This window comes from Neltuma alba, unplaced genomic scaffold (assembly GCF_004799145.2).
Source record: "Neltuma alba isolate B1F8T4 unplaced genomic scaffold, ASM479914v2 tig00012937_pilon, whole genome shotgun sequence".
Classification (NCBI taxonomy): Eukaryota; Viridiplantae; Streptophyta; class Magnoliopsida; order Fabales; family Fabaceae; genus Neltuma; species Neltuma alba.
In genome coordinates this window covers 18,592-43,755 of record NW_021637303.1, presented here as the reverse complement: position 1 = coordinate 43,755, position 25,164 = coordinate 18,592, and the positions used below count along the sequence as shown (strand labels likewise).

The 25,164-nt window shown below is 34.6% G+C and overlaps 4 protein-coding genes across 5 annotated transcripts; 1 reads left to right on the top strand and 3 right to left on the bottom strand.

Annotated features, from left to right (window-relative positions):
• The first annotated feature begins 2,454 nt into the window (after positions 1-2,454).
• On the top strand, positions 2,455-5,957 carry LOC114732796 (probable serine/threonine-protein kinase PBL7). Its single transcript, XM_028920134.1, has 5 exons — positions 2,455-2,732; positions 3,537-3,727; positions 3,944-4,133; positions 4,225-4,616; positions 5,181-5,957. Exons 1-5 carry the CDS (start codon positions 2,621-2,623, stop codon positions 5,442-5,444), a joined length of 1,149 nt encoding a protein of 382 aa, XP_028775967.1. The 5' UTR covers positions 2,455-2,620; the 3' UTR covers positions 5,445-5,957.
• Positions 5,958-7,255: 1,298 nt separating this feature from the next.
• On the bottom strand, positions 7,256-15,301 carry LOC114732793 (GTPase-activating protein GYP2). Of its 2 annotated transcripts, none has more exons than XM_028920132.1 (18): positions 14,874-15,300; positions 14,574-14,643; positions 13,276-14,154; positions 13,038-13,184; positions 12,813-12,926; positions 12,348-12,406; positions 11,994-12,060; positions 11,805-11,856; positions 11,616-11,708; positions 11,381-11,464; positions 10,860-11,281; positions 10,367-10,428; positions 10,031-10,100; positions 9,498-9,578; positions 9,280-9,381; positions 8,338-8,459; positions 7,905-7,995; positions 7,256-7,667 (listed from the first exon to the last, which is right to left on the bottom strand). In XM_028920132.1, the coding sequence occupies exons 1-18, from the start codon at positions 14,918-14,920 to the stop codon at positions 7,557-7,559; spliced, it is 2,673 nt and encodes an 890-aa protein (XP_028775965.1). In that variant the 5' UTR covers positions 14,921-15,300; the 3' UTR covers positions 7,256-7,556. The 2 variants fall into 2 exon arrangements, 1 of the variants encoding a protein (XP_028775965.1); XR_003739031.1 differs by having other exon boundaries at positions 7,644-7,667; positions 7,905-8,073; positions 8,338-8,475; positions 14,874-15,301.
• Positions 15,302-16,753: 1,452 nt separating this feature from the next.
• Positions 16,754-18,857, bottom strand: LOC114732795 (pentatricopeptide repeat-containing protein At2g37310). Its single transcript, XM_028920133.1, has one exon. The coding sequence runs from the start codon at positions 18,766-18,768 to the stop codon at positions 16,825-16,827; it is 1,944 nt and encodes a 647-aa protein (XP_028775966.1). The 5' UTR covers positions 18,769-18,857; the 3' UTR covers positions 16,754-16,824.
• A 1,945-nt stretch (positions 18,858-20,802) lies between these two features.
• LOC114732807 (glutathione S-transferase L3-like) lies at positions 20,803-22,544 on the bottom strand. Its single transcript, XM_028920168.1, has 9 exons — positions 22,502-22,544; positions 22,394-22,430; positions 22,229-22,289; positions 22,003-22,089; positions 21,774-21,872; positions 21,587-21,692; positions 21,435-21,511; positions 21,074-21,181; positions 20,803-20,916 (listed from the first exon to the last, which is right to left on the bottom strand). The coding sequence occupies exons 1-9, from the start codon at positions 22,542-22,544 to the stop codon at positions 20,803-20,805; spliced, it is 732 nt and encodes a 243-aa protein (XP_028776001.1).
• Positions 22,545-25,164: the final 2,620 nt, after the last annotated feature.

Genomic DNA, 25,164 nt, shown 5'->3' with positions numbered 1-25,164 from the left:
GAACAAGGTATCTAATTTTTACATGGTTTAACTTCATCGTTCGTTCTTTCTCTTTTCTTTTTTCCTAAAAAGTTTGTGAATAGCCTCGGAACAGGTTATGGGCGAAATAAAAGAAATACATGTATCGATTGTTCCAAGCGTAGGTTGCTTTGCTTGATAACTACTGATAGGTATTATTTGGTACGAAATGTTGGAAATGAGGGATTGAGATTAGAATTGAGATTAAGAAAATAATGTTTAGTATAAGAGATTGCTTATTATATAGAATTAGATAAATTTATATATGTGGGATTGGAGAATACTATGGAGGGAAGTAATATTTCCCAATCCTATTTTTATAGTTTGTTTAAACTCATGTAACAAGCAATTACTTATGTTAAAAACTTTTTTAATTATTTTTTTAATTGCAATTCTTATCTATTTTTCATTTTCAACTACTTCGTACTAAACGGGACTATAAGTCCTAACTCGTAAGCATATGAATGTCTGAAAAACATTATATTTATAAATTAAAATTATATGTTAAAAGGTCAAATTTAATTGATTAATATGGTAAATTGTGCTCGGCACTTCTTGTGACTAGACAAATTTTTCAACGCGCTACTCGGATCTGCTTCGGAAGGCCCGACCAACTTTATCACCCCTAAGGCCCTAATGATCTCTTTACATTATTATATAAACACTCCGATTCTTATTACAAATTATTTATAGAGGATATTTTTGTTCTAAATTTAAATCACTTGTAAAATATTTAATAATCGTTTTTTAATTTTATCTTTATTTACTTCTTGCAAAAAAGAAATAAAGTGAGAGATAGAATGTGGAGTGACATAAAAACATGAGGTCAAAATGTTTAAAATTTAAAGTTGTTTGGCTTTTAATGGTAGCCAGCTGTCCCCTGATGGTTTGAAGAAGCTAGTTAATATGTCTGTCAGCATTTACTAAATCTTAGAAGAATAAAAGAAAATGAAACATGACACATTTTTAATGAAAAGAATAAAAGAAATGAAACATGTTTTCCCTTTAAGGTTAGTCGGCGAGATGAATTAATGTGAAATAGTAACAAACAGGAATTGCCCCACTTATGAAATTATTTGATTATGGACCTTTCAGGTGGCAACCTTATCCAGGCTCTGGTTTTTGCTTGCCTTCTTTTGACAAAAATTGAAGAAACCAGCCAGTGGTTAAAAATGATACTATACGAAAACAACAAATGCCTTAAAAAACCATTTTCTTCCATTCTAAATTTAAGGGTTAATTAGAAAGTAAACTTTCATCTCATATCTTATTTTATCTCCCAAAATTGTAATTTTTTTTCAACTATTACTATTTATTGCACATATTAAAAATTTTCACTAAGAGGTTGTTCTAATATAAATAAATAACTAAAGAGACTGTTTCAGAAAAATCAACATACGTTTTTAACAAAACAACTAGCTAAATTAATTATCTGAATATCTACAAATTGCTTATCAGATTCATTTAGAACGGCAGGGAGAAACTTCTGTTGGTATTGAAAATGGTATGGTTTATGAGGCCCACCTTGTGATGATTATAGGAATGTCTCGTTGTCCACAGCTGTTAGTAGTCAGACCAGTTCTTTTGTAGAAGGTTGAACTCTTCAGAGGAGCACAAAAGTACAATGATTGGCTTACCTTTGCAATATTAGATTTAGACATGGTTTTTTTCAAAGAACCATAGAAGCAAGCATCTCGTTATTCCCTCTTTTTTTCCCGTAGTGGTTAGCATGCTATTTTATGCGAGTAATAAACAAATAGAAAAGTCAATGTTTGATGCTTTGGCAATGCAAGCATTTTAATGCGGAAGCATTATGTACTCGGATGACATCATTTAATGACGTTTTTGTTTGAAGGAGTCAATCAAAAACTAATTGAAACCAATGTCAAGCTTTTAACTAAATTGTCATGCTAAGAGGAAGAAGATGAAGAACATGCAATGTTTTTTCAGTAAAATATTGCAGCAAACTCATTCAAAAAAAACAAGAGAGAGAGAGAGTTAAATCCTCTATTTGTTAGCAAACTTGTTCGCAGGAAAAATATTTATTACTAACGTTCAGATTAAAAAAAAAATTCATTACTAATGTAAATAAGGTTAAATATTTTTTTTTTTGCCTGAATAAGGTTAAATATTAATGTAATGCAATTAACATAAATATAAATCAATTTAATCAGGACTAATTTTGTTGTAATTTGATCTGATTACATGTCAGCAAATTTCAAATTGATATGATGATATCTCTATTACTTTACTGAATCAATCCAACTCGTAGAACATTGGACCGTTCCTTGTTCTTTTCACACCAAACATTGAATTTGTCCGACCAAAATGATGCCAATGACGATTTTTCGGGGGGAAATAAAAAAAAAATTTTACTTGAAAAGAATACGACAAGCACTAGACAATTCCCGAACAGAAACGATAAAATAGCGGGGCCGAAAGAGAGAGAGGCAAGAACCAAGCAGGTTCTTTTCCAATTGTGGTTGCCCGAGCAGCCTGTGGTCAGTGTCGGGTCATCTATAAGTCTCACGCTGTGAATCGGGGTAGTCGATTTTTCAGCTAGTACCTGCGTCTCTGGAGAGAAAGAAGGGAATAGTGAAACATGGGTTGGATTCCCTGTTCTGGAAATTCAAACACTAAGAAGAAGACAAAGAAGCAGACGAAGAAAACGGAGGTGCAGGAGAACATGATTGATCCGATAAAAGCAGCCCCAGGTACTGACTGACACAATTATTGTAGCGTGGAAAAAAGAGAACCTTCAAAAGGTTCATGATTGTGACAATCATGCTTTCACTTGATTTCTGTCGCGTCTTCTTAATGAAGTTATTTGGGGCACCATATGAATTTTCTACTGATTAATCGCTTGCTTTTTCTGGGATTTCGTGCGAAAATCAAAACTGAGGAGTTTTGTTTATGTTTTTGGTTTACCCGATTGCGGTTCACGACATGCTAAGCTCCCAGATGAAGAAACATGGGATTTGGCAGTTTATGCTAGCCTGTCTTATCACTTTTTTCTTTTGGGGCCGAAATCTACATACTTATAATATGTTAGTTTTTATCAATTCGTGTGGTCTTTTATGCTCATCAAGAGTAGAGTCAAATTTCAGGGATTTTTCTTTCATTTCAATCCTTATATTGGATGCATTCCTTTGATCTATGTCTTAAATAGGTGATGCTCTTAGCTACAACTTACAGTAGCCCCCGAGCTAGTGAATTTCCCTGTACTACTGTCAGTTTTCCTACTTGCAACATTGCCCTAGTGATGCTCTCGTTTATAAAATGTCTCTGGCTTAAATTTGATTTACTGATGTGGTTTCGAGCGATGCGTCCTTTGTGGCAGAACCAGTTTGTGGTTGAGATTTAAATGATCTTTAGTTACTTTTGGACTTGGACAATAAAAGGGGCTTTGTACTGTTTTCATAATTCCAAGTAATGGATTTGGAACGCTCTTAGAAGTCAAAACTAGACATCCCGTGGCTCCTGCATCTTCCCCCTCAAATGTTTAAACATGTGTACAGGGAAGTTGAAGAGGAATTCATCTACAAATTCCAAGGATACCTCTAAAAGTGGGAACCCTGATCACATAGCAGCACAGACTTTCACATTTCGTGAGTTGGCTACGGCGGCTAGAAATTTTAGAGCTGAATGCTTGCTGGGTGAGGGAGGTTTTGGAAGAGTATACAAAGGGCGCTTGGAAAGTAATAATCAGGTAAGTTTGATTCCAAATTATCTTTTAGCTCGTCTAGTGCAGGATAGAGCTGTGAAGCCTACTTTTGCTTGTTATAAATCATTTTCTCCTTTTCTGCATTGCTGTATTCTGGTTGTCAAAGTAGTTGCTTTTGAGTTTTCTCTTTTTGCATTTCAGGTTAAAATCAGTGTAGTTTAAGTCAGCAACGTAATTCATCCTTTCTAGTTTTGGATTTAGGTTGTTGCAATTAAGCAACTTGACCGAAATGGGCTGCAAGGAAATAGAGAATTCCTAGTTGAAGTGTTGATGTTAAGTCTACTACACCACCCTAACCTTGTCAGCCTCATTGGTTATTGTGCTGATGGAGATCAAAGGCTTTTAGTTTATGAATATATGCCATTAGGGTCCTTGGAAGACCACTTGCATGGTATTTATATCCAGAACTACAAACATTTTTTCTTTAAAACTTGCATTATTTCCCAGTAGATAATGATCAGAGGTAAATGCTTGATTTACAGATGTTTCTCCTGGCAAGAAGTGTCTCGACTGGAATACAAGAATGAAAATAGCAGCTGGGGCAGCAAAAGGGTTGGAATATCTGCATGACAAAGCTAACCCTCCTGTCATATACCGAGATTTGAAGTGCTCAAACATTTTGCTTGGTGAAGGGTATCATCCAAAGTTATCTGATTTTGGCTTGGCCAAGCTTGGACCAGTTGGGGAGAACACTCACGTGTCAACGAGGGTTATGGGAACCTACGGTTATTGTGCTCCAGAGTATGCAATGACAGGACAACTGACTCTGAAATCAGATGTCTATAGCTTTGGTGTAGTTCTTCTGGAAATAATTACTGGAAGGAAAGCTATTGACAATTCAAAGGCTGCGGGAGAACAGAATCTTGTGGCATGGGTAAGTAACTTCTCCATTTGTCATATCTAATAGGGTTGGTTGATAAGTCAAGAGCTACTGGAGAGCATAGGAAATAGTCAAAAAATCAGGTTGACCTTCCGGTGAATATGCCTGGTTGAATGGAAAGGGGTAGGCCCGTACGCATTTATCATGCTTGTAAAGTTTTACCTGCATAACTGATAATCATACCCATGCTTGAAAATCTGTGGTAATTGATCACTTTTGGTTCTTACTCGCTTCGTAAACAAAACTAACAGCGCATGATATCTAAATAAATATGGACAATGGTTAGAGAAATAATTCTGGTTGCATTACCCTCTTGAGCTGATGCTGTTTTATTTATCTAGCTAGTTTTCCATAGTTTTGGCGGGGTTTGGATGCTTTTGTGAAATATTAGTGTTTTATGCTTTTATTCCCATGGCAAATCCAGTAACTAAATGAAGCTAGTAGAGTCGTTAGAGTTATGGGCAATTTTGTGCTTCCAAGTATTATTTAACTCATTTTAGACATTGACCTTGGCTAAAATAAAAGTAGTAATTTTGATGTGGGGCATTTTTATCGCAGGCGAGACCTTTGTTTAAAGATCAACGAAAATTTTCACTAATGGCGGATCCAATGCTCGAAGGTCAGTATCCTTCAAGGGGCCTATGCCAGGCCCTTGCAGTTGCTGCGATGTGTGTTCAGGAGCAGGCTAACATGCGTCCAGTTATAGCTGATGTTGTCACAGCTTTGACTTATCTTGCTTCACAAAGATATGACCCAAGTACGCAATCACTCCAGGGGTCTCGCCTCTCTCCGGCCACTCCTAGAACCAAGAGGCGGCAGTGACATGCTCCTCAATGCTGGTTATGAGATCATCTGTACAATATTTCAAACAACACTCTGCAATACATAGGTTTACATACGTTAATACCTGCTGTCATTTGGTGGTGTTCTCTCAGTTTGGAGTATAGGTTGAGAAGAAGACTGAAATTTTGTTCTATTCCTGTTACAAGGATGCACACAATTGCTCTTATTTCCTTAACGGAGCCAATATAGTATTCCTACCTGTTTTTTTAACCTCAAGTCACCTTTTAAGAGCTGGGTTCATTATTTAAGTGTCTTGTCTGGGCAGTAGTTCTTCCCCGTGTATCGACATTCTAAAGGAGTATTTGCTTCTACTTATTTATCCTGGTTCTGTTGTATAGTTAAGCTATATTTGTAGGTTATGAAGCTCTGAGTAGTTTTTATACCAACAAAGAAAGCTCGCACGTTGAGTTCTTTGTTGGATCTCTATGTAGATTGTTTCCCCCCTTCATCGTGACTGTGGATTCTTATTTATTTGTGATGTAATTCGGTTTTTAATATAAGAGTTATTTATTTTTCTATTTATAAATCACTTTTAACTTTTTCATACAAACAAAAGAAATTTTTTTTAAGTTTTATTCGTTCTTATTTAAAATTCAACAATTTTTTAATTTTATCCTTATCTAATACAAAATCAATACAATAATAAATGAAAAGTAAAATTGTATATTCATATAAAAAAATCTCAGTCCTTTATAAATATGATTAAAAATGCTTTTTCTTTTTGCTTTATAAATAGGACCAAATGAGTAGTTTATTAATTTGAGTAGATTAAGAAAATTAGTTAAGTTAGTTATTTATAATAAATAATTATTATTTTTCTTAAAATACTTTTGCTAAAGATTTGTATTAATTAGAACTATTATTTGATGAAACATTTAATATATGCAATTATTGTGAAGACTATTTTGAAAAAAAAATAAATATGAGAGACAAAGCAGATTAAGTCTTATATTTAGGGTCAAATTCATTTGGTAGTTATCTGGTGAACCACTTTTACATCTCAACTGTTATAATGAATTTTTCTTTCCTATAAAATATTACGTCGCGTCCTAGATAGAAAAGTTAATTTGAAATGTAATTTATACTAGAAACTAGTCTTTTTATTTAAGACAGGAGGTAGTACTCTGAAATATTTATTCTCACTAAAATTAGATAATACTCCACATGTTTTTAATATAAGACCATTTAACTAATTTGATTAAATTAAAGAAGTCAAGTAAATTAGTTAATTATAATAATATGACATGTTTTTTCTAAAACACCATAATCATTTTTTTTAATATCCTTCATTCCTTTTCTACTTGATTATAGTTGAGGAAGTATCCATAAAGATAATTTGAAAAAAAACTGATAAATATAAGAAATAGGTCTTATATTTAAGATAAAAATCAATTTAATAATTAGATCTTATATTAAAAACCAGAAGAGTATAAATAAATAGCAAAAAGACTCCGGATACAGTTCAAGATATATTGAATGGTATGTATTAAATTATGGAAAGGATATCAAATTTCAACGTTTTATAGGTGAAATTTGCTTTAATACGGTAGAACGAGATGTGAAATTTGGACATTATATTCTACATTATTTATCATTTATAGAGTGGCTTTCCATAAATTTTGTGTATAGTGATTGATGACGATAATAACAGCTAACGCATGTGATTATCATGTTACAAAAAAAAAAAATTGAGTAAGCTATGTAATTCTTTATGGCAATGTCATCATATTCTCTAATTAAAACGAATAAAACGGATCTTCTTATAAAAACATGATAAATATGTAATTCAATTTTTTTAAAAAAATGATACATTTATTATACACATACCATGTTTAATTTTAAAAAAATAATATAATAACAACGATAAAGAACTGCATACAAGTTTTTCCCCTGCCAAAACTGCTCATATTTGTACGACTGACTAAAGTAGATAACAGGATAGATTATTAATTTATCCATTGGATTTTGAAGATGATACAAAAGGATAGTTCCCCCGGTTTAGACACCATAGCCACCAAATTACCGAAGGGAGCTGTAGTAATAATTTGAAAAAAAGGGTGAATTTCCATGTAATCAGTCAAGATGGCACTGCTATGTATCCATCTTGTCCTTGGTTATGGAATTCCCTGCTGGTAGTGACGGCGTCTGCTCCTCGTCGTTAGACTGACTTTCGCTGCATTCCTCTTCGTTAGTCGGCTTGCCCTGTTTCATTGGATATACGAGAAACAATTTTACAACAACATTTACAAACATGCATAAGAAGTACAGAGTGCATCTAAGTGAAATTTGGTATCAAGGAAAAACCAATTCGTGTTGGCACGCCATCGATTTGGGTATGCTCTGAATTAGATTTAGCAATTCATAATTGTAATCACGAGCAATACTTGAATATCACTAGGTCACTTGCTGGGAGATACAGAATGGAAAAATAGATATTACCTTGTTTTTGTCACGCCAACCCAGTCCAAAATTTAGTAGACGTAATTTTGGCGGGGGTATTTCAATTCTTGGGCTTGGTAACCGATCGCCCCTACACAAATTTGCTCTATGAAATTATCTGAGAGAAAGGGGTTTCTAATAATATGCAACTTGCTCTTGGTACAAGAAGCTGCTAAAAATCATGTGATTAATATGGCAAACCCCTGTGACCTACATCAAATTTCAGTGCAACAGAATGGACGCACTGAGTAATACAGGAACGCCTGTTCCCAACAATAAATTGACACATGGTATTTTTGAAACGTGAAGGTATAGGTTCAAGAAACTATTATGAAATTTGATGTCAACAAAAAATTAGCATGTCCAATGTTGCATGTATCAATCCACAATCCTTAATTTTCAATTGATATATGTGATAGATAAAAACTAGCACCTTGGAGAAAGTGCCTTCGATTGCCCAGATTCATATTGAAGGGTGGCCTCTAACATGCTTTCAGCCATAACAACCCGCTTTTCCATCTCCTTGATCGATGCCATGGCTTTATCATACTTTTCCTGCGTATGTATAATACTGGGAATGGATACAGTCATGTCTTGTAAGATATTTAATACAACGTGTCTTCAGAGCAAGATCCTCAAATCAATGTGATCACTTTCTCTTGGAAATAGATGTAACCATATTATTCGAAAGCTCTTCAATGGATTCATGTGCTGGGTTATTACAATAGAAACGAAGTGGGAAAAGATATTATGTAACAATATTTGAGAAATAATGAAGTTCAACCACACGTTCATCCACACCACATTATAAAATAAATACAACGAAATGTAAAGAATATTTCCATTTCCATGATATTGTCGAGAGAAAATTTATAGCTCATATACTTTGATTTACAATAGTTCAGCTTCTTTATTTCTCAACTACTCATACTTGCATCCAAAATCATCTGTAAAAACAAACTGGAATATTTTACATAGTTGCACATGAAACTACAGAAGAGCAGCATCAGGCATGAAACAACATATGCTCGATGAACCTGATCTTACTAAGCAATTGCCATTAAATGAATAAAATCAGATGTCAGTGGGCTAAAATTTTAAGGGTCAGATTTATTTATAGATGGAACCATAGACAGTCCCGACTCCTGATCAGATTATTAGTAGAATAAAAATAATAATTATTTTTCTCGGTCATGATGATATACAAGTGAAGGACAAAATCCGCAAGTTGGCTGGCAGAGCAAATCGAGCAGCTGATTTTGTCAACAAAAATTTTTCAAAACAAATTTTCAATTCAGAACTGAACTCTGATCTATAGTAAACATGAAAATCAATCAATTAACTAAGATCACCCAAAGATTATATGTGGGGTTACCTGAAGCATATGAACTACATATTTCTGAGCAGCAAGGTCTTGCTCAGCTCTTCTGCGAGCATCTTCAGTAACCTTTTGCTCCTGCTCTACCCGCATTAGCACCTGCATGAAGAAGGACGACTAGCGCTATCAAGGAAGAAGCTTCTGGTTTTTAATAATTATTTTTCATGGGTCAAACTTATGAAAAGACGCTGCAGAAAACAGGAGCACAGCAGAACCTGCAGCATGGCGGTTTCTTGTAATTTCTTATCAGCAAGGGCTTGTTGTAGCTCAGCTACCTCCTGCTCTAATTGCTCGACCTGGATGATTATGAACATATTTGCAAACCTTACAAGTCAATTGATTATCAAAGCTTTTAAAGAAATGGAATCGTAGTTATACTTGAATTGAACTAGCTTTTCCTAGACCATGCAGCATGTTTTCTTGAATAAGTAAAAGTCCTCTCCGCCAATGAGAGAATTAAGAAATCAAATATCGCATTGAATTTTTATTTCCTTATCTGTTCACATTAAACACCATGGATCATGGCAACACTATTGATTCAGATATACATGTATTCATAACTTAGTGAATACCGTGGGCTCATACATGATAGCTGATTGCACACCAACATTAGCAGTAATAAGTCTAGATATGTATTTAAATCTTTTAATGATTCAAATATTTTTAAGGTAAGAGGGCAAGGGAACATGGTATTTTTCTGTTTTAACATCTTCAATAAGCATAGCATTCATCCAAATGTTAGATTTACCCTGGCACTCAGTTCCCGTCGATTATCTTGCTTGACCATCTCCATAAGCGCTGTTTCTAGCTCCTCCGCTCTGTTAAAAGACGGGGTCACACACAGATTAGTTCATGACCTTAATAAGGCATGATTTTGTTGTAACTTCTACATGAACAACAAAAAGAGGAAAAGAATGCAGCGCGGAGTGGTTAACAAAAATAGAAAACAGGACATCAAATGCCAAAAAGAATGAACAATGAACTTCTGTTTAAGTATTAGATCTTTAAGGTCGACAATCATCATTGTAAATGAAGAAAACAAAATTAAATTCATAGGCAGAACAATAATGCAGCACTTGACAACCTGATTATAGCAGATCTTTTCTCCTCTAGCATTCTGCATAACTCGACCTTCAACCAAACCACCTGCACAGAGGAATAATCTCAACCATTAAAAGACCAAGAAAAGCCTAGATGCTTACAGAGAAGAAGACCCATAACCATACAAGTGATGCCTTTTCAATCTTTCGGGTGGAAGTGGATAAACTAATATGATGTGAACAGAGACATCAAACAATATCTAACTATAGAGAAAATGTTTAACCTAACTATTTAGGCATGCTATGACCTAGAGAAAATTTATTCACAGACCAGAATATGCAATATCTGATTATTCAATGTATTGTATGCAGTTCAAGACACTCTTACCATAATCCAATATGACCTGAATTTTTTGGAGGAAGACAGGAAACGAACCTTCATGTCATGAATAAAATTCTATGATGAATTTAAGAGAAGAAAAGTTTAGTGGAAGATGAATTTCAACTAATTCAATGGTAACATGTAAAGGAAGCAACCTGTTCCTGGAGATCTGGAAGAGAATCTACTTCCGAATCAACATTGAGGCTATTGAGCAGTTCATCCAAGTTGGAGGAAGGGGATTCCAACTGTGATTTGTCGCCAACATTTTCCATATCATTTCCTTCATTGGTTTTCATTTCTTCTACCAGTGATCCTGGGTCATGCTTGAAACTGTACAGTTTAGATGCAAGCCCTTTGGAATCCTTCCAGACTCGCCCCTTTTTAGACCTTTCCTCCACAACAACTAGTACAGATGGCCGATGCTTTTCTCTCAGTTCCTGTAATCTGGCCTCGGTCACAGCTAGAAAACTTACACAAGCAGTAAAGACGAGCTGACTGCTATCAAATGTTGAGCCGGCAAGTGATTGCAATAGAGTAATTGCATCACCTGCATCTTTTGTCGTAACCAATGCAGGACCTAGAGCAAGAAATAAAAAATTGTAACATTGATGTTAATTTACTGGGCACATTATTCTCCACAGCTCAGACTCAAGGACAGGAAATTACAATTCAATACCATATAAATCCATCAGAGCAAGGGCTGTCCGGAATAGCATTACACGGTTCCCTTCAAATAGTAACACATCCCAAACTCGAAGAACTAGATACAGAGAAAACCCTCCATAAGGTCGGAAGCTTTAGAAATAACAAGTTATAGGTCACTGCAGAAACAAGAAAGAACGTGTATGCAAGTGTGAGTGTGTGTGGGTGAGAGAGAGAGGTAGAGCGAGAAATCTTCACGTAAATCTAACCACTTTCCCAAGGAATCATGTTTACAAAGATTGATAGAAACCAGGGTCCAGTTATCCAGGCCACCTCCACTCCCAAGTAATCCAGATGACTAACTGCACCAGAAGCATCAATGGAATAAAAAGCTGTCCTAAGTGCTTCATAGGCCAATTAAAGAAGATTACTACAAAGCAAATCTAATATGTACAAACCCAGCTTGGGAAATCTTTCACGCATTAATTCCTCAAAGACAAGCTGGTCTACCTGAAAAAACAAAAACTACTGTGATTGCCGAAATGAATAACTGAGTCCTGCTATAGCTAAAACTATGTACAAATATATAATCCTAAGTCCCTATCTCAGGAAATAATTAACTCTGTCGGGAATAAATATAACCACACCTGGGATTCTACCATTTCCTCTGTATAATAACCTTCAAAATAATCATCAATAATGCCCACCAATGCCCTGAGATCCCATAAAAATGAATTAGTTCATAAACACAAGACAAAACCATGCGTTCTGTATAAAGAAATACAATGAGTTCATGGAAAACTAAAAATTATTTTTAAAAATTGCGTGTTCCTTCCAATCAATTACCAAAAGATAAACCTAACGCAAGTATGCTCCCTGAAACAGTTAATGTCTGCTCGGAAGCATCCTCTATTTAAATATAGTCCAGACCAGAGAGCTATTTATGCTGGAATGGGGGGTTTACTGGGGGAAAATACATGAGAAAAGTTTCTCAAACTCACCAAAATGCATTTTCCTCGGGCATAAGAAGCAGCAACAAACCAGCGAAGAAGTTCATTGCCTGCAGATATTTTGATAACAAGAAAATATAATGACAATGGTTATGGTGATGACAACAACAATGATAACTACCACCAATAAAGATGTTGATGAATAACATTAACATAACTCCCCAAAAAGAGAGGGGATATCTATTATAACCTTGCCAGAGCCTGATGAGTGTATATAAAGGCTAGATTAATCATAAATGGCAAAAATTCCATTGAAGTAAAGGAAAATATCCAAAAAGAACATCCAGGTATATTATGTTTGATTTGCCCAATGGCATCAACTATTTCAGTTTATTTAAACTCTCTGGCTTCTGTAGAAAATAATTTCTTCAGAAGGAAATTATATAAAAAGTCCATTGAAGATGAAAACGATGTAGCAGCAGCTAAACTTATCAACAAATATTGGACCACAGTTACCTGACAGTAACCAACAGAGGGGTTGTGCCGAGCATATGCTAGGAGTAAACGCCTTAAGGAATTCCTGCCATTTTCATCCAAAGCAGGATGTCCTGGGAAAGTTCTTGGTATATCCTGTGAATAAAAAGTATGATTATTCTAAGGAGAAAGCCAGCTTGCAATGTAAAGCAAAAGAAACAGCACCTACAAATCAAAATAAAGTCCAAGGCGCATGCAGCTAATGACCTTCTCAATCTGCTTTCTCCATTTCCCTAATGCACCAGATGAATCATCCTGCTCCTTCCTTTCACTACTGTCAGTTTCTTGAGCCAACAGATCCTCATAATAGCTTTCCACCCTACGTGTCTTCACTCCTACAAATGCTTGCCATACCTACAATAACAACATTGTAGAGAAGACTCTGCATTTTTACCCCTCATAAAAATAAGAAGTGGCTTGATGAACTAGAAAACATCAATTATACCTCTCCTCTGAGATCCTTTGGCACTCCTCCCTGGACTAGGGTCTCCAATTCCTTCAGCTGAGAGTAAAAATCAGGTGAGTCATGATCCTTTAAAGCATTTCCTTCCCTCAAGTCATTGATATTGCTATCTAGCATCTCTTGCATGCAGGCCTTTTCCTCAACGACGTCCTCAGACACCACTTCTAGACATTTAGACTCTTCTATAGATGGAAAATTATCATATTTAACATTTGTCTGCCCAACTTCAATTTTCTTTACTTTATTGATACGATTACTCATGAGTTTCTCAATGGCAGCAAGAGAAGGCCTAATTTCATTCCAGGTTTGAACCTTACGGGCCTTTCTTTCTTCTGGACAGTGCACCTCCTTTTCAGAACTACTTGCTGATGAACCATCAGAAACAGACTTCTTGCCAATTGAATCATTCCCTTCACTAACCCTTGCTGGAATTGTCCCTTCTTTCCCTTCTTTAATCTCAGTACCTTCAGCAGCCCTCCTGTCACTTAACTCCTCTGCTTCTCTTTGCCTCTCTAGATTTGTTCCGTCCTCTATCTCAGTACCTTTAAAAGACTTCCTCCCGCTCAAATCATTCCCTTCACTTACCCACTCTGCACCTCTCTCCTCTTCTATCTCAGTCCCTTCACAATATTTCTCCAAACTCAAATCATTTCCTTCACTTACCCTCTCTGCGCTTACCTCTTCTTCTAACTCAGTCCCTTCACAAGACTTCCTGATACTGGAACCTGTCCCTTCTTTAATCTCACTACCCTTAGCTTTAGATATTTCTTCGAGCTTATTCTCAGAAGAACATGATTGAGATGATTTGACTATCTGTTCAAGGAAGCCTCTCCATTTATCCGCCCTTTCACCTTCCTCCTCCTGATATCATGTACACAAAATATGCGTCTTTCCAGTAAAAGTTACATACAAGAAGAATTTTATTTTCATATGAGACATGACATCAAGCATAACGAGATGAAGTTAATTTCATAGGTTGGTGTCATTTATTTTGATCTGGTCATTGTGGCCATTATCTCGTCATTACCAGTTAAACAAAAACCTTGTCACTATTTCAATTATTTGAGTCAAAAGTGGGAGTGTTAAATTTTATTATACTAATTGTAACTTGTAAGCAAATGGATTTATTTTATTCAAAAATATTCATAAGAAAACTCACAACTTTCTGATTACAGGCTAATAATATTGCTAAAATGGGTGCACTTGCCTTTATTTTATGGGATTGAAATATTAAACCTGATACAGAAGAACTGAGAATCATAAACAAAAGTTACAGATACCTTGTAGATAGAAGCATACTGTCTGTAACTTTGTGCGTGTTGAGGTCTTAATGCAAATCCATATGAATCCCTGCAGGCGTAGATGCGTACTCATTGGCACAATAGAAGAAAAGAGCCAAAACATTACCGAGCGTTTCTTAAATACCAGAAGGGGGGAGGGATACGGCAGGTCGCCAGCAAATAGGGTGTAAAACAATGAATTCAAGTTGAATTTTTAAGTAGAGCGACGACATAGGAACATACAAGCACTGTTATGACCTGGGGCAATGTACACATGCGAATCTTTACAGGGTCAATTACCTAGAATCAACCTCCAATGAACGTTTACTCAGTAAGGACAACAACATACTTCAAGAACTGATGTAGTTCTACTGCCCATAGCTTTTGGTTGAACCAATATCAGAATGCTACCACATTTCAGACCTTAGAGCCACTGTAGGTGCCGTCAAACGCATATGACATTAATCCTACCCCTATACTTCCAACTTCTCAATGATCACCGAAACGGACCCCAGACCTCATACGATGAACTCTAATTAATCGTAAAAATCAATAAACCAATCGTGTGTTCTTAGTTGAAGGCAAAAGTAGCTGATACCAAGAATTGGCGCACTCTCGAGATCAAGCCAGAAACGGTAAAGTCACAGAGACGAAGAAATTTTCAAATTTCGATCCAACAAGTGGCGATATTTTAGGATTGCAAGACGCATGGATATGCCAGTAAGGACAATTATGTGCCGCTTTGCGACATATATTTACGTACCTCATGGGTTCGAAATTGTGGAGGAGACTGAAACCGAAGTCCGCCATATTCGGCTGCCTCAACAAATGCGAATCCGACAAAGCATAAAGAGAGAGATGGGGCTATTATTTTATTTTAATTTTTTCAAGATCGAACACTGAATATTTCCCGGTAAACTGCCTTTCCCTCCAGTTCTTCACGGAGCTCTTCCCCGCGCAATCGTGTTTATTATTATTTCATAAATAAATACTAATGTGTGCTCGTCTAAAACGCCAAAAAAACCATAAAAAAGAATAGAAAAAGCCTAATGTTATTTTCAATTCTTAATATAAGATATCGTTTAATTTTTATTTTAGTCCTTAATATAAAATCTTAATCCATTTTGTCTCTTATATTTATCTATTTTTCTAAGATAATAATGATAGTTTTAACCGATTAGTAAGAATATTTTAAAAAATACAACACATATTTATTATAAATAATTAATTTAACTTATTTTTTAGTTTATTTAAATTAATTAATTAGCTTTTATATTTGAGACTGGAAATAGTACTTAATAATAAATATTTTATTTAATATTTAATATAAATATTTTCTTATCCCTGACCACGACGGATGACAAAAAACATAAACTATATATAAAACATTTCTCTAATTCTAAATATAAAATTTATTTTATAATATAAATTATAATATAAAATAAGTTTTATATTTAGCAAGTCTAAAAAAGTATTAAAGATTGGCTTCGAAGATAAAAGAGGTTGTGCCGTTGTGGTGAGACATTGAACCGCAGAAGGGGCGCAGCACGCCTGGAGGAGCTATCGGAAGTGATGATTGGGTAGGCAAATTAGGAGCATAATTTCGCCAAAGGTCATCGTAATTTTTTTCATTTTTGAGACATGTTTAGAAATTAGAGCAAATAAGATAAAAGACATTCTGTAACCTTAAAATTTTAAAATATTACTTAAAAAACTTGGCCCTTATTTGGCATTAAAAGATTAATTCACCAAAATACCATGGACCCACAGAAGAAAAAAAAATCAAGCTAGATATCTCAAATACTAAGCTGGAAAAACCAATATATAATTCTGTATATAAGTTGAAAGTCCTAAAAGCTTAAATCATTTTCTATATTTATTCTTCAATTTTAAAACCAACACAAGCTAACTTCTAAAAAGGAAACAAATTTGAGAACTCGGTGATAAACTCAGTTGGGAAAACCCAAGTATAACGAAGCGGGAGTCTGCTGGGGTTGGTGCTTCCCCTTTTGGTGCATAAAACAAGTAATCACTGGGCATAAAGTTTGTTAAGCGAAGTTCTTTGTCAAGTGAAGCACAAAGCTTGACATCCTTGTTGTGTCCTCAGATAGAGGGGCTTGCTAGTTTTCCCATAAAAACTACCTCAATAGTTAAGCGATCTATTTTCAGGCATGCCAAACTGAGTAAAATGACCCCCCCCCCCCGGGGGCAAGGAGTTTGTAATGCTAGACTAATGGCCATATTTTAGTTGTCAAATAAAAGCACTTTCATCATCTAATACTTCTTGCACAATATATCCTTCTTCTCTCATTAATCCGAGCAATCCTTCCAACAATGTGTAAATCTCGTCAGATCTTTCATTCGAAACATCTTTAGCGATGAAGCTTAGTAATCCTCCACTTGTTTCAATCCAGCTACTACCGCGAATCTTCTTTAATCCTATCTCTTCCATTTCCCCCCTAACTGCATTAGCTTCTTCCCATCTTCCAGCTTGCGAAAATAAATTTGCCATCATTACATAATTCCCAGTATTCTCTGGTTCAATCTTGAACAAATGATCACAAGCAAATTTGCCCATTTCCACATCACCGTAAACTGAAGCCCCATGCAGTAAAGCACCCCAAACTCTAGCACTTGGCTCAAATGGCATTTGAGAAATGAAGTCTGCTGCTTCCAAGAGCTTACCAGCTCGACTAAGAACACCCACCATGCAAGCATAGTGCTCTGCCAAGGGCTGAATTCCATATCTAAAGGACATTGTGTTGAAGATTTCCCAAGCTTCATCCACTTGTCCAGAGTGAGCACAAGCAGCCAGTACTGCTGTTAATGTCACAGGGTCAGGATGAACTCCGCTATTTATCATCTTACCAAAGAGAATGAGGGCCGAACGAGCATCTCCATGGGAAGCGTAAGCTGATATAATTGCTGTCCAAATTATCAAGCCTCTACATTCTGATTGATTAAAAACCCGTTGTGCCCCATGGATAAACCCCAACTTTGCGTAAGTATCAATTATGGCGGTCGCAACGTATGTAGTTTGGTCGAAACTTCTCCTGATAGCATAAGCATGTATCTCTTTCCCTCCTCTCAGGTTTGAAAAGTAGGAAAATGTAGGGAGTATGCTAGAAAGTGTAATGGTATTTAGTCTAGAACCCGAAGCCTGCATTTCTTGAACTAAATCCAAGACTCGTCCATGCTGGTTGTTTTGAGCCAAACCAGATATTACAGCATTCCAGGTGCTTAGCCCAGGATGTTTCATTCCTCGGAACAAAGTCATGGCTTTGTCGACGAACCCATAGAACATATACCCTGAAATGATTGAAACATAAGTAATTGCATCCTTTTCACCCATTTCTTCAAACAATTCCTGAGCGTAATCCAAGCTACCACATTTTGCATACATTCCGATCAGAGCATTGCAAAGTGATACATCCATCTTGATTTGATTCGCATTGATTAAACGGTGGACTTCCATTCCGAATTTAAGATCGTTTGACTGAGCACAGGCCTGCAACACACTAACAACTGTCAATGCATCAGGATTAAACCCAGTCGAACCTAGCATCTCTAAGTACGGTTGCTTGCATTCTTCATAAAACCCATTTTGAGAATACCCAGCAATCATAGCATTCCACGACACAATATCTCTTCGGGGCATTCTGTCAAATATAGTCCTCGCGAATCCAAGCTGATCACATTTGGAGTAATATGTAACCAAAGCGTTAAGAACAGGAACGTCGGAATCCAAACCACGTTGGAGAACATAGCCATGAATCTGTTTTCCAAAAGTGGGACTAAAAGACAATGAAGCCAGCACCTTCAAAACAGAAGTAATAGAAAAACCATCAGGCTGCGCACTGGCGGAGAACGATAAAGACGAAAAAAGCCTCAGCGCATGATGGAATAGACCGTTAGATGAGTAGCCAATGATTATGGCATTCCAGGAGAAAACATTTCTGTGAGGAATTTCATCGAACACCCTACGCGCTTCGGAGATGTGGTTGGATTTGGCGTAGAAAGTGATAAGCTTTGAGGCAAGGAAGTTGTCCGGTGTGACTGAGAACAGGATAAGGCGAGCATGTAGTTGCTTGGCTTGGCGAACAAGACCATGGTCCGTGCAATGCTGAATGACGCAGCCAAAAGCTCTGAAGTCGAGTTCTTGCAGGGATCGTCGGACGCTGCCGGGGGTGACCATCTGTGTATTTAAGCGGCTTTTCCATCATCATTCATTTCTCAGGTAATCCGTCGATCATCACGCAAAGGCATCGGGTGCTTTACTCAGATTTTAGATTGATGAACAACAATGACGTTGTTCCATTTCCTCCAGTAAAATCTTATTACATGCAACTTTTAAAAAAAAAAAATCTGATAAAATTTTATGATTTTATATTTTTTATCTATTGAAATTTTTAATATTTTAAAAAATTATGTGCTAAAATTTGATTAGAAAATTGAATCTATCATATTTCCGGCTCCAAAAAAACCTAAATTTTATCATTTTTTATTTTTTTCATTCATTCTTATATAGACGTTAACATATTTATATTCATTAATAGAAACACATGAACAAAAAATAATTTTATGAATAATCATTTACATTAAATTATAATAAAAGATTGTAATAGAAAAACAAAAAGTTATTTTTCTCACATAGATTTAGAGATAGTATAGGCAAATATCGCATATACTATTGTATTTAACATAATAGCTAATTTGACTTTTAATTTCATTCTAAATATAAAATCCTAATTTATTTTATTTTTATATTTATCTATTTTTTTTTTAAAGTTGTCCTTATAGTAATTTTACATGTTAAAAGTTCAATAAAATAGTAGTTTTAACTAATACATGATTAGCAATAATATTTTAGAGAAAACAATACATAATTATTACAAATAACTAACTTAACAAATTTTTTTAATCTATTCAAATTAGTCTACTAACTCTTATATTAAGGACCCGAAATAATACTTTATGGTATCCTTTGGCAGGAAGCATTGAAAATTAGGGATAGGGATTGAGACTAAGATTGAGAAAATCTACTAAAACAATGTTTAGCATAAGAGATTATTTGTTGTAAATTACTAGCCAAACCCATGTATATGGGATTGGGAAATACTATGAAAGGAAATGATATTCCCTAATCCCACATCTATTAATTTGTCTAATTTCATATAACAAATAATTACTCATACTAAATACTACCTCCGGTCCTTAATATAAGACCCTGTTTGACTTTTATTTTGATCCTAAATATAAGACTCCAATCCACTTTGTCTCTCATATTTATACATTTTTTTCAAAGTAGCTCTTCTAACTATAATAGTTCTAGTCAATACACTTGATTTGCCAGGATATTTTAGGAAAGACAACACCTATTTAGGACAAATAACCAACTCAACTTACTTTCTTAATCTTCTTAAATTAGTCAACTAACTCTTATAATTAGGATCGGAGGTAGTACTATTTTAATAATTTTTCTTAATTATAATCCTAATCCCATGTTTTTAATGTTTCGTACCAAACAGACGAATGCAATCCTCCTTATTTGACTTCTCGAACAGATCTTCAATGGTGTATTCCTTAAAGTTAACAAAACAGTGAAGCCACAGACCTTATGGGACTTACGGGTATGGAAGTTTCCCGTGATCGACGTTTTGCCTATGATGTTTACATTCTTTAAAAGCAAAACCCGTCTCGTTTCTGTTACCCAAATCTCAAGAGTGTTGAGAGAACTTATTTACAAGAGGGGTAATGGTCAGGTAGACAAGCAGAGAGTTGCTTTCATTGAGCAGGTTTGTTAGTTTTCTTTGCTGTAAGCGAGGCTATAATTTGAAATTAAGGATTGCGCGCTACTAACACGCTCTGATGAGCACCCCTTAGGCTCTAGGCAAGCATGGAATAACCTGCACTGAAGATCTTATCCATGAGATCATAACAGAGTAGCCATTCATAACCTCTCCCGCAGAAGAAAGGCGCATCCAATTTCATAGTACTGTGTAAGACAATACAGAGGAAAACTACACAAAGAAACAAAATACGACAAAAGAAATCTAGGTCCTTTCACCATCCTCCACCCGGCGGATGATCAAAGGACCAGCATAACTTAACTGACACTTCTACGACTACTGGGGACAATTTGCATCTTGGATTCACTGTTGAGCCTGCGGAGTCGGAAATTTACAGCTTAGCAAAGTAGCAAAGAGAAAGCCAGAAATCAACGACAGTTTCAAACTAAATCGTGCATTGTTTGTATGTTGATTAATTTCTTTTTCTCGAAAATGTCAACCGTTTCCTGAGGATCAGTTCTTGTCTGGGTGTATACACCAATCTTGTTCACTTCCTGCCAAAGAAACAAAAAATGAAGACATTTAGTGGAACCAGCATGGGGGAAATTCTGAATTGATGATCACCTATATTTGTTTCTGCTGTTTTACAAATAGCCACGGGCGAATTAGTTTAAATAACCAGAGTTTTAAACAGTACAGGTTATAATGTACCTCTATCCATGCAGCAAGCTTAGGCCTTCCTTCTGTCACGTCATGCTTGAAAACCTCAAAAAAGACGACTTGGAATCTTTCAACAAATGGAACATAGGCAATATCCACCTGATGGTCACCATATATATCGTGATCATGGATATTATTATTAGATGAAGTTGGCAAAATCATTGATAATATTATGTGACAAAGTTTTTGCTTTAAGTTATGACTATTTCATTAACATGATACTCTCAACGAGCAATTCGCATACGGCAGTCTGAGTTCCTCAGAAATTAATAATTCCTCAACCTGAGAAGCCTAGTTAAATATAACGACCACGACAACAAGAACGACAACAAAATTCCTAATTTCAACTCACCGAACTAAATAGGCCTAGGAAGAATGGTCCATCTTCGAATTTACCAAGAGCATTCTCTAAGAAATCAAAAGCAGGACCTGCATGAAAATGCCAATTTTGAGCGGTACCTTTCATTTTAATACCACTCTCCTTTTCAGAAACTCAAATCTTACTGGCTTCTTGTACAGGATTTGCTGATTTCAACGAAGTGAACCCTTCCCTGACGAACGCATCAACATGGGAAATCAACTGCTCACGGTAGTCGCTCTTGACAGGATCCTGAAACATATTCAGACTGTGATTTCACTATACAGGGGTTATCATGATCCATGTACAAATGTGGAATCTTTAGGCTCTTACACTGGGAAACAAAGATGGCCCTTCAAAGTTTGAATCGACATATTTGATCAAATCCAGACCTGCTCCCAAAAGCTTGCCATTATGTTCCAACGATGGAACCTGCAAAATAACGAGGAAGTTCATGATCAATCATCAGTCGGATCAAATAGCTCAGTCAACCAAGCCAAGTTCAATTAGCAAATTACAGCAACATGAAAATCAACATCTTTCTTTGGTTATCAAAACACACCTTATTTTCAGGGTAGACTTTCAACCCCCACCAAGCAGGCCTGTCTTCGAGATCGATAGCAACTAATTTGATCTTATCTTGAACTCCCTGAAGTTCAACAAGTTGATCACTTGACAAGAAAAAGACTAACGAACATAATAATGATTTGATCAAACAACACTAAAAAATGCGTAAGTGCTTCCAGTAAGAGATGGTTAAAAAAAGAAGGGAGGGCGATAAAAACAACCTTGTAGTTCCCAGTAATCCAGACACGTTGTGCGAAAGGGCAAGTATGGCTAACGTACAATCTAAAAGATAATCCAATATGAAACGATCATCAGAGGGGCAAGAGAAACCAGAAATTAGAATAGAAGGGAAAGGAAAAACAAGGTGAATGGAACAAAAGATGAACCTGGCGGTTCCATCGAAAAGAAAAAATGACAATGGTACTGAATATTACATGCGCCGTGATTTTAGATTGAAAATGCAATTTCTGTCGTGTACCAGAAGTCATTTGCACCTAAACCAGCAGGCTTTTTAATGTGAAGGAAATTTGATCTCATGATATGAAATGTTCATTTGAGGAGAAATAAAAAAAGCTGAGAATTGTGCTTGATTATTCAGCTGCGAATTACTTTTTCGTGGGGGTCGTAATCAACTTCTTTACAATTTTTCTGAAAAATATATCATATAAAATATAGACTATACAATAAACCATATTATTTATAAATCCATTATCATAAATTCATCTCAAAATGTATGTCGTGCATATTATAAGCACGTGTCATCATGTGTGTCCTGACGCGCAATATGACGGGGACGAGATCCGGTTGTATATTAAAATTGAGAGTACATATAAAAGATAAAGATAAGAGTTATAAAATTCATACAGCGTTAAATATTGCCTGCCTACTCATATAAGAGTTTTTTTTTTTCAATTTAGTTCTAATATAAGACTCTAGCTAATTTTGTCTATCATATTTATCTTTTTTTAAAAAAATAGTCCTTGTAATAGTTACCCATATTAAAGATTCTATCAAATAACTAATATACATAATTAATAAGAATATCTAATAAAGACCGCACATATTTATTACAAATAATTCATTTAACAAACTTTCTTAATTTATTCAAATTAGTTAACTAGCTCTTATACAACCGTGGGTCTTTAATATAAGAGCTAGTTAACTAATTTGAATACATTAAGAAAACTAGTTGAGTTAGTTATTTGTAATAAATAAGTGTTGTCTTTTCTAAAATATCCTTGCTAATCAAGTATATTAGCTAGAATTACCATAATTATAAAGATTGGCTTGAAAAAATAAATAAATATGAGAGAAAAAGTGGATGAGTATTTTATAATTAAGACCAAATTAAAAATCGGAGATAGTACAAAGAACTGGATGTAGCAGTAATTTGTTTTTTATTCTATCAAATAGTAGTTCTAATTAATACATATGATTAATAAGAATATTTTGAGACAGATAACACATATATATTATAAATAATTAACTTAATAAAAAGTTTTAATATACTAAAATTAGTTAACTAATTTTTATATTAGGAATAAGAGGTAGTAATAATTTGTTTTTTATTAGTATAAAATATGAAACTAATTGACTTTTCACATTCAAATTCCATACAATACAGCAAATTTGCATTAGATGCGGTGCTAAATATAAGATTCACATGTAATTTGCAACATAGGTAGGATTAGTTTAGCAAATTGTTCCATCCACTGAAAACCAAAAATGTACTACCTTTGATTTTAATTATAAAAACTTATTTATAGATTATAAATAAAATTCTAGCGGAAGTAGTATCATCAAACCCAACCAGTTTAGCTCATTATCCCGTTGCTGTATGCAATAATATAAAAATGACAGCACGTGATTCTCTAAGCAGCTGCGCACACAAACCAGAACCCCGAGCCACTAAATTAAATAACTTCCTGTAAATTTAAATACATAGAAATTATTTAGAGGTAGATTATACTACTTCTGGTTCTTAATACTCCCTCCAGTCCTAATTATAAAAACTAGTTGACTAATTTGAGGAGATTAAAAAAGTAAGTTGAGTTAATTATTTGTCCTAAATAAGTGTTGTTTTTTATAAAATATCCTTACTAATCAAGTGTATTAACTAGAACTATAATTATTAGAAGGATTATCTTGAAAAAAATTGAGTAAATATGAGAGACAAAGTAGATTGGGGTCTTATAATTAAAAAAATAAGAATCAAACAGAATCTTATACTAAGGACCGGAGGTAGTATGAAATCTCATTTGATTTATATATATTTTTTAAGGTTGTCCTTTTAATAATATTAGTTCTAACCAATACACTTGATTAGTAAGGATGTTTTAGGAAAGACAATACATATTTATTACAAACAACTAAATTAACTTGCTCTTATCATTCTGGGCACTTTCAGTATATATCACACCAACCAAAAAAAACCTTAAAATGTATTAACTCTCTATAAAAATATAACAATTTTTTAATTTTACCTGTATTTAATATATATACCTTTCAAAAGAAATAACTACTTGTACTATAATAAATGGAAGACAAAATAATATATTCACGCTGAAAATTTAATGAAGTGACTTGTAAATAAAACAAAAAAACCTTCTGTTTATGCCTATAAATAGGATAATATTTTTTTAATTTATTCAAATTAGCCAATTAACTTTTATATTTAAAACAGAAAGTACTGCAGTCGAATAGTACCTATCTTAATCTATAACTTATTTTATTCTCAAGTATATATTCTGTTTCAAATATTAAAGTATAATTATTACTTATTTTTAACAATCTTTTTAAACAGGGTTAATTAATTTTTTTGACCGAAGAATTAATTTAAATAAAAACCAAACTGTTTTTATGATATACAAATTAAATATGTCAAAAAATTTACTTTGATTTATAAAAAATACTTTTAAAAAATATTTTTGGTAATAACTAAACACCTTCTCAGATTTAAACTAATACATGTATTATTATATAACTAGAGATTTCTTCCCGTGCGATGTCCGGATTAAAATATTTGATTAAATTTTAAATGATAATAAATTGTATTATTGAAGGCAGCTCAAAATTATATTCACTTTTTATAGACGTGTAATTTTTTTTATTCATTCAAATGAGATTTGAATTAGAAATTCAAAAATTAAGAAGACCA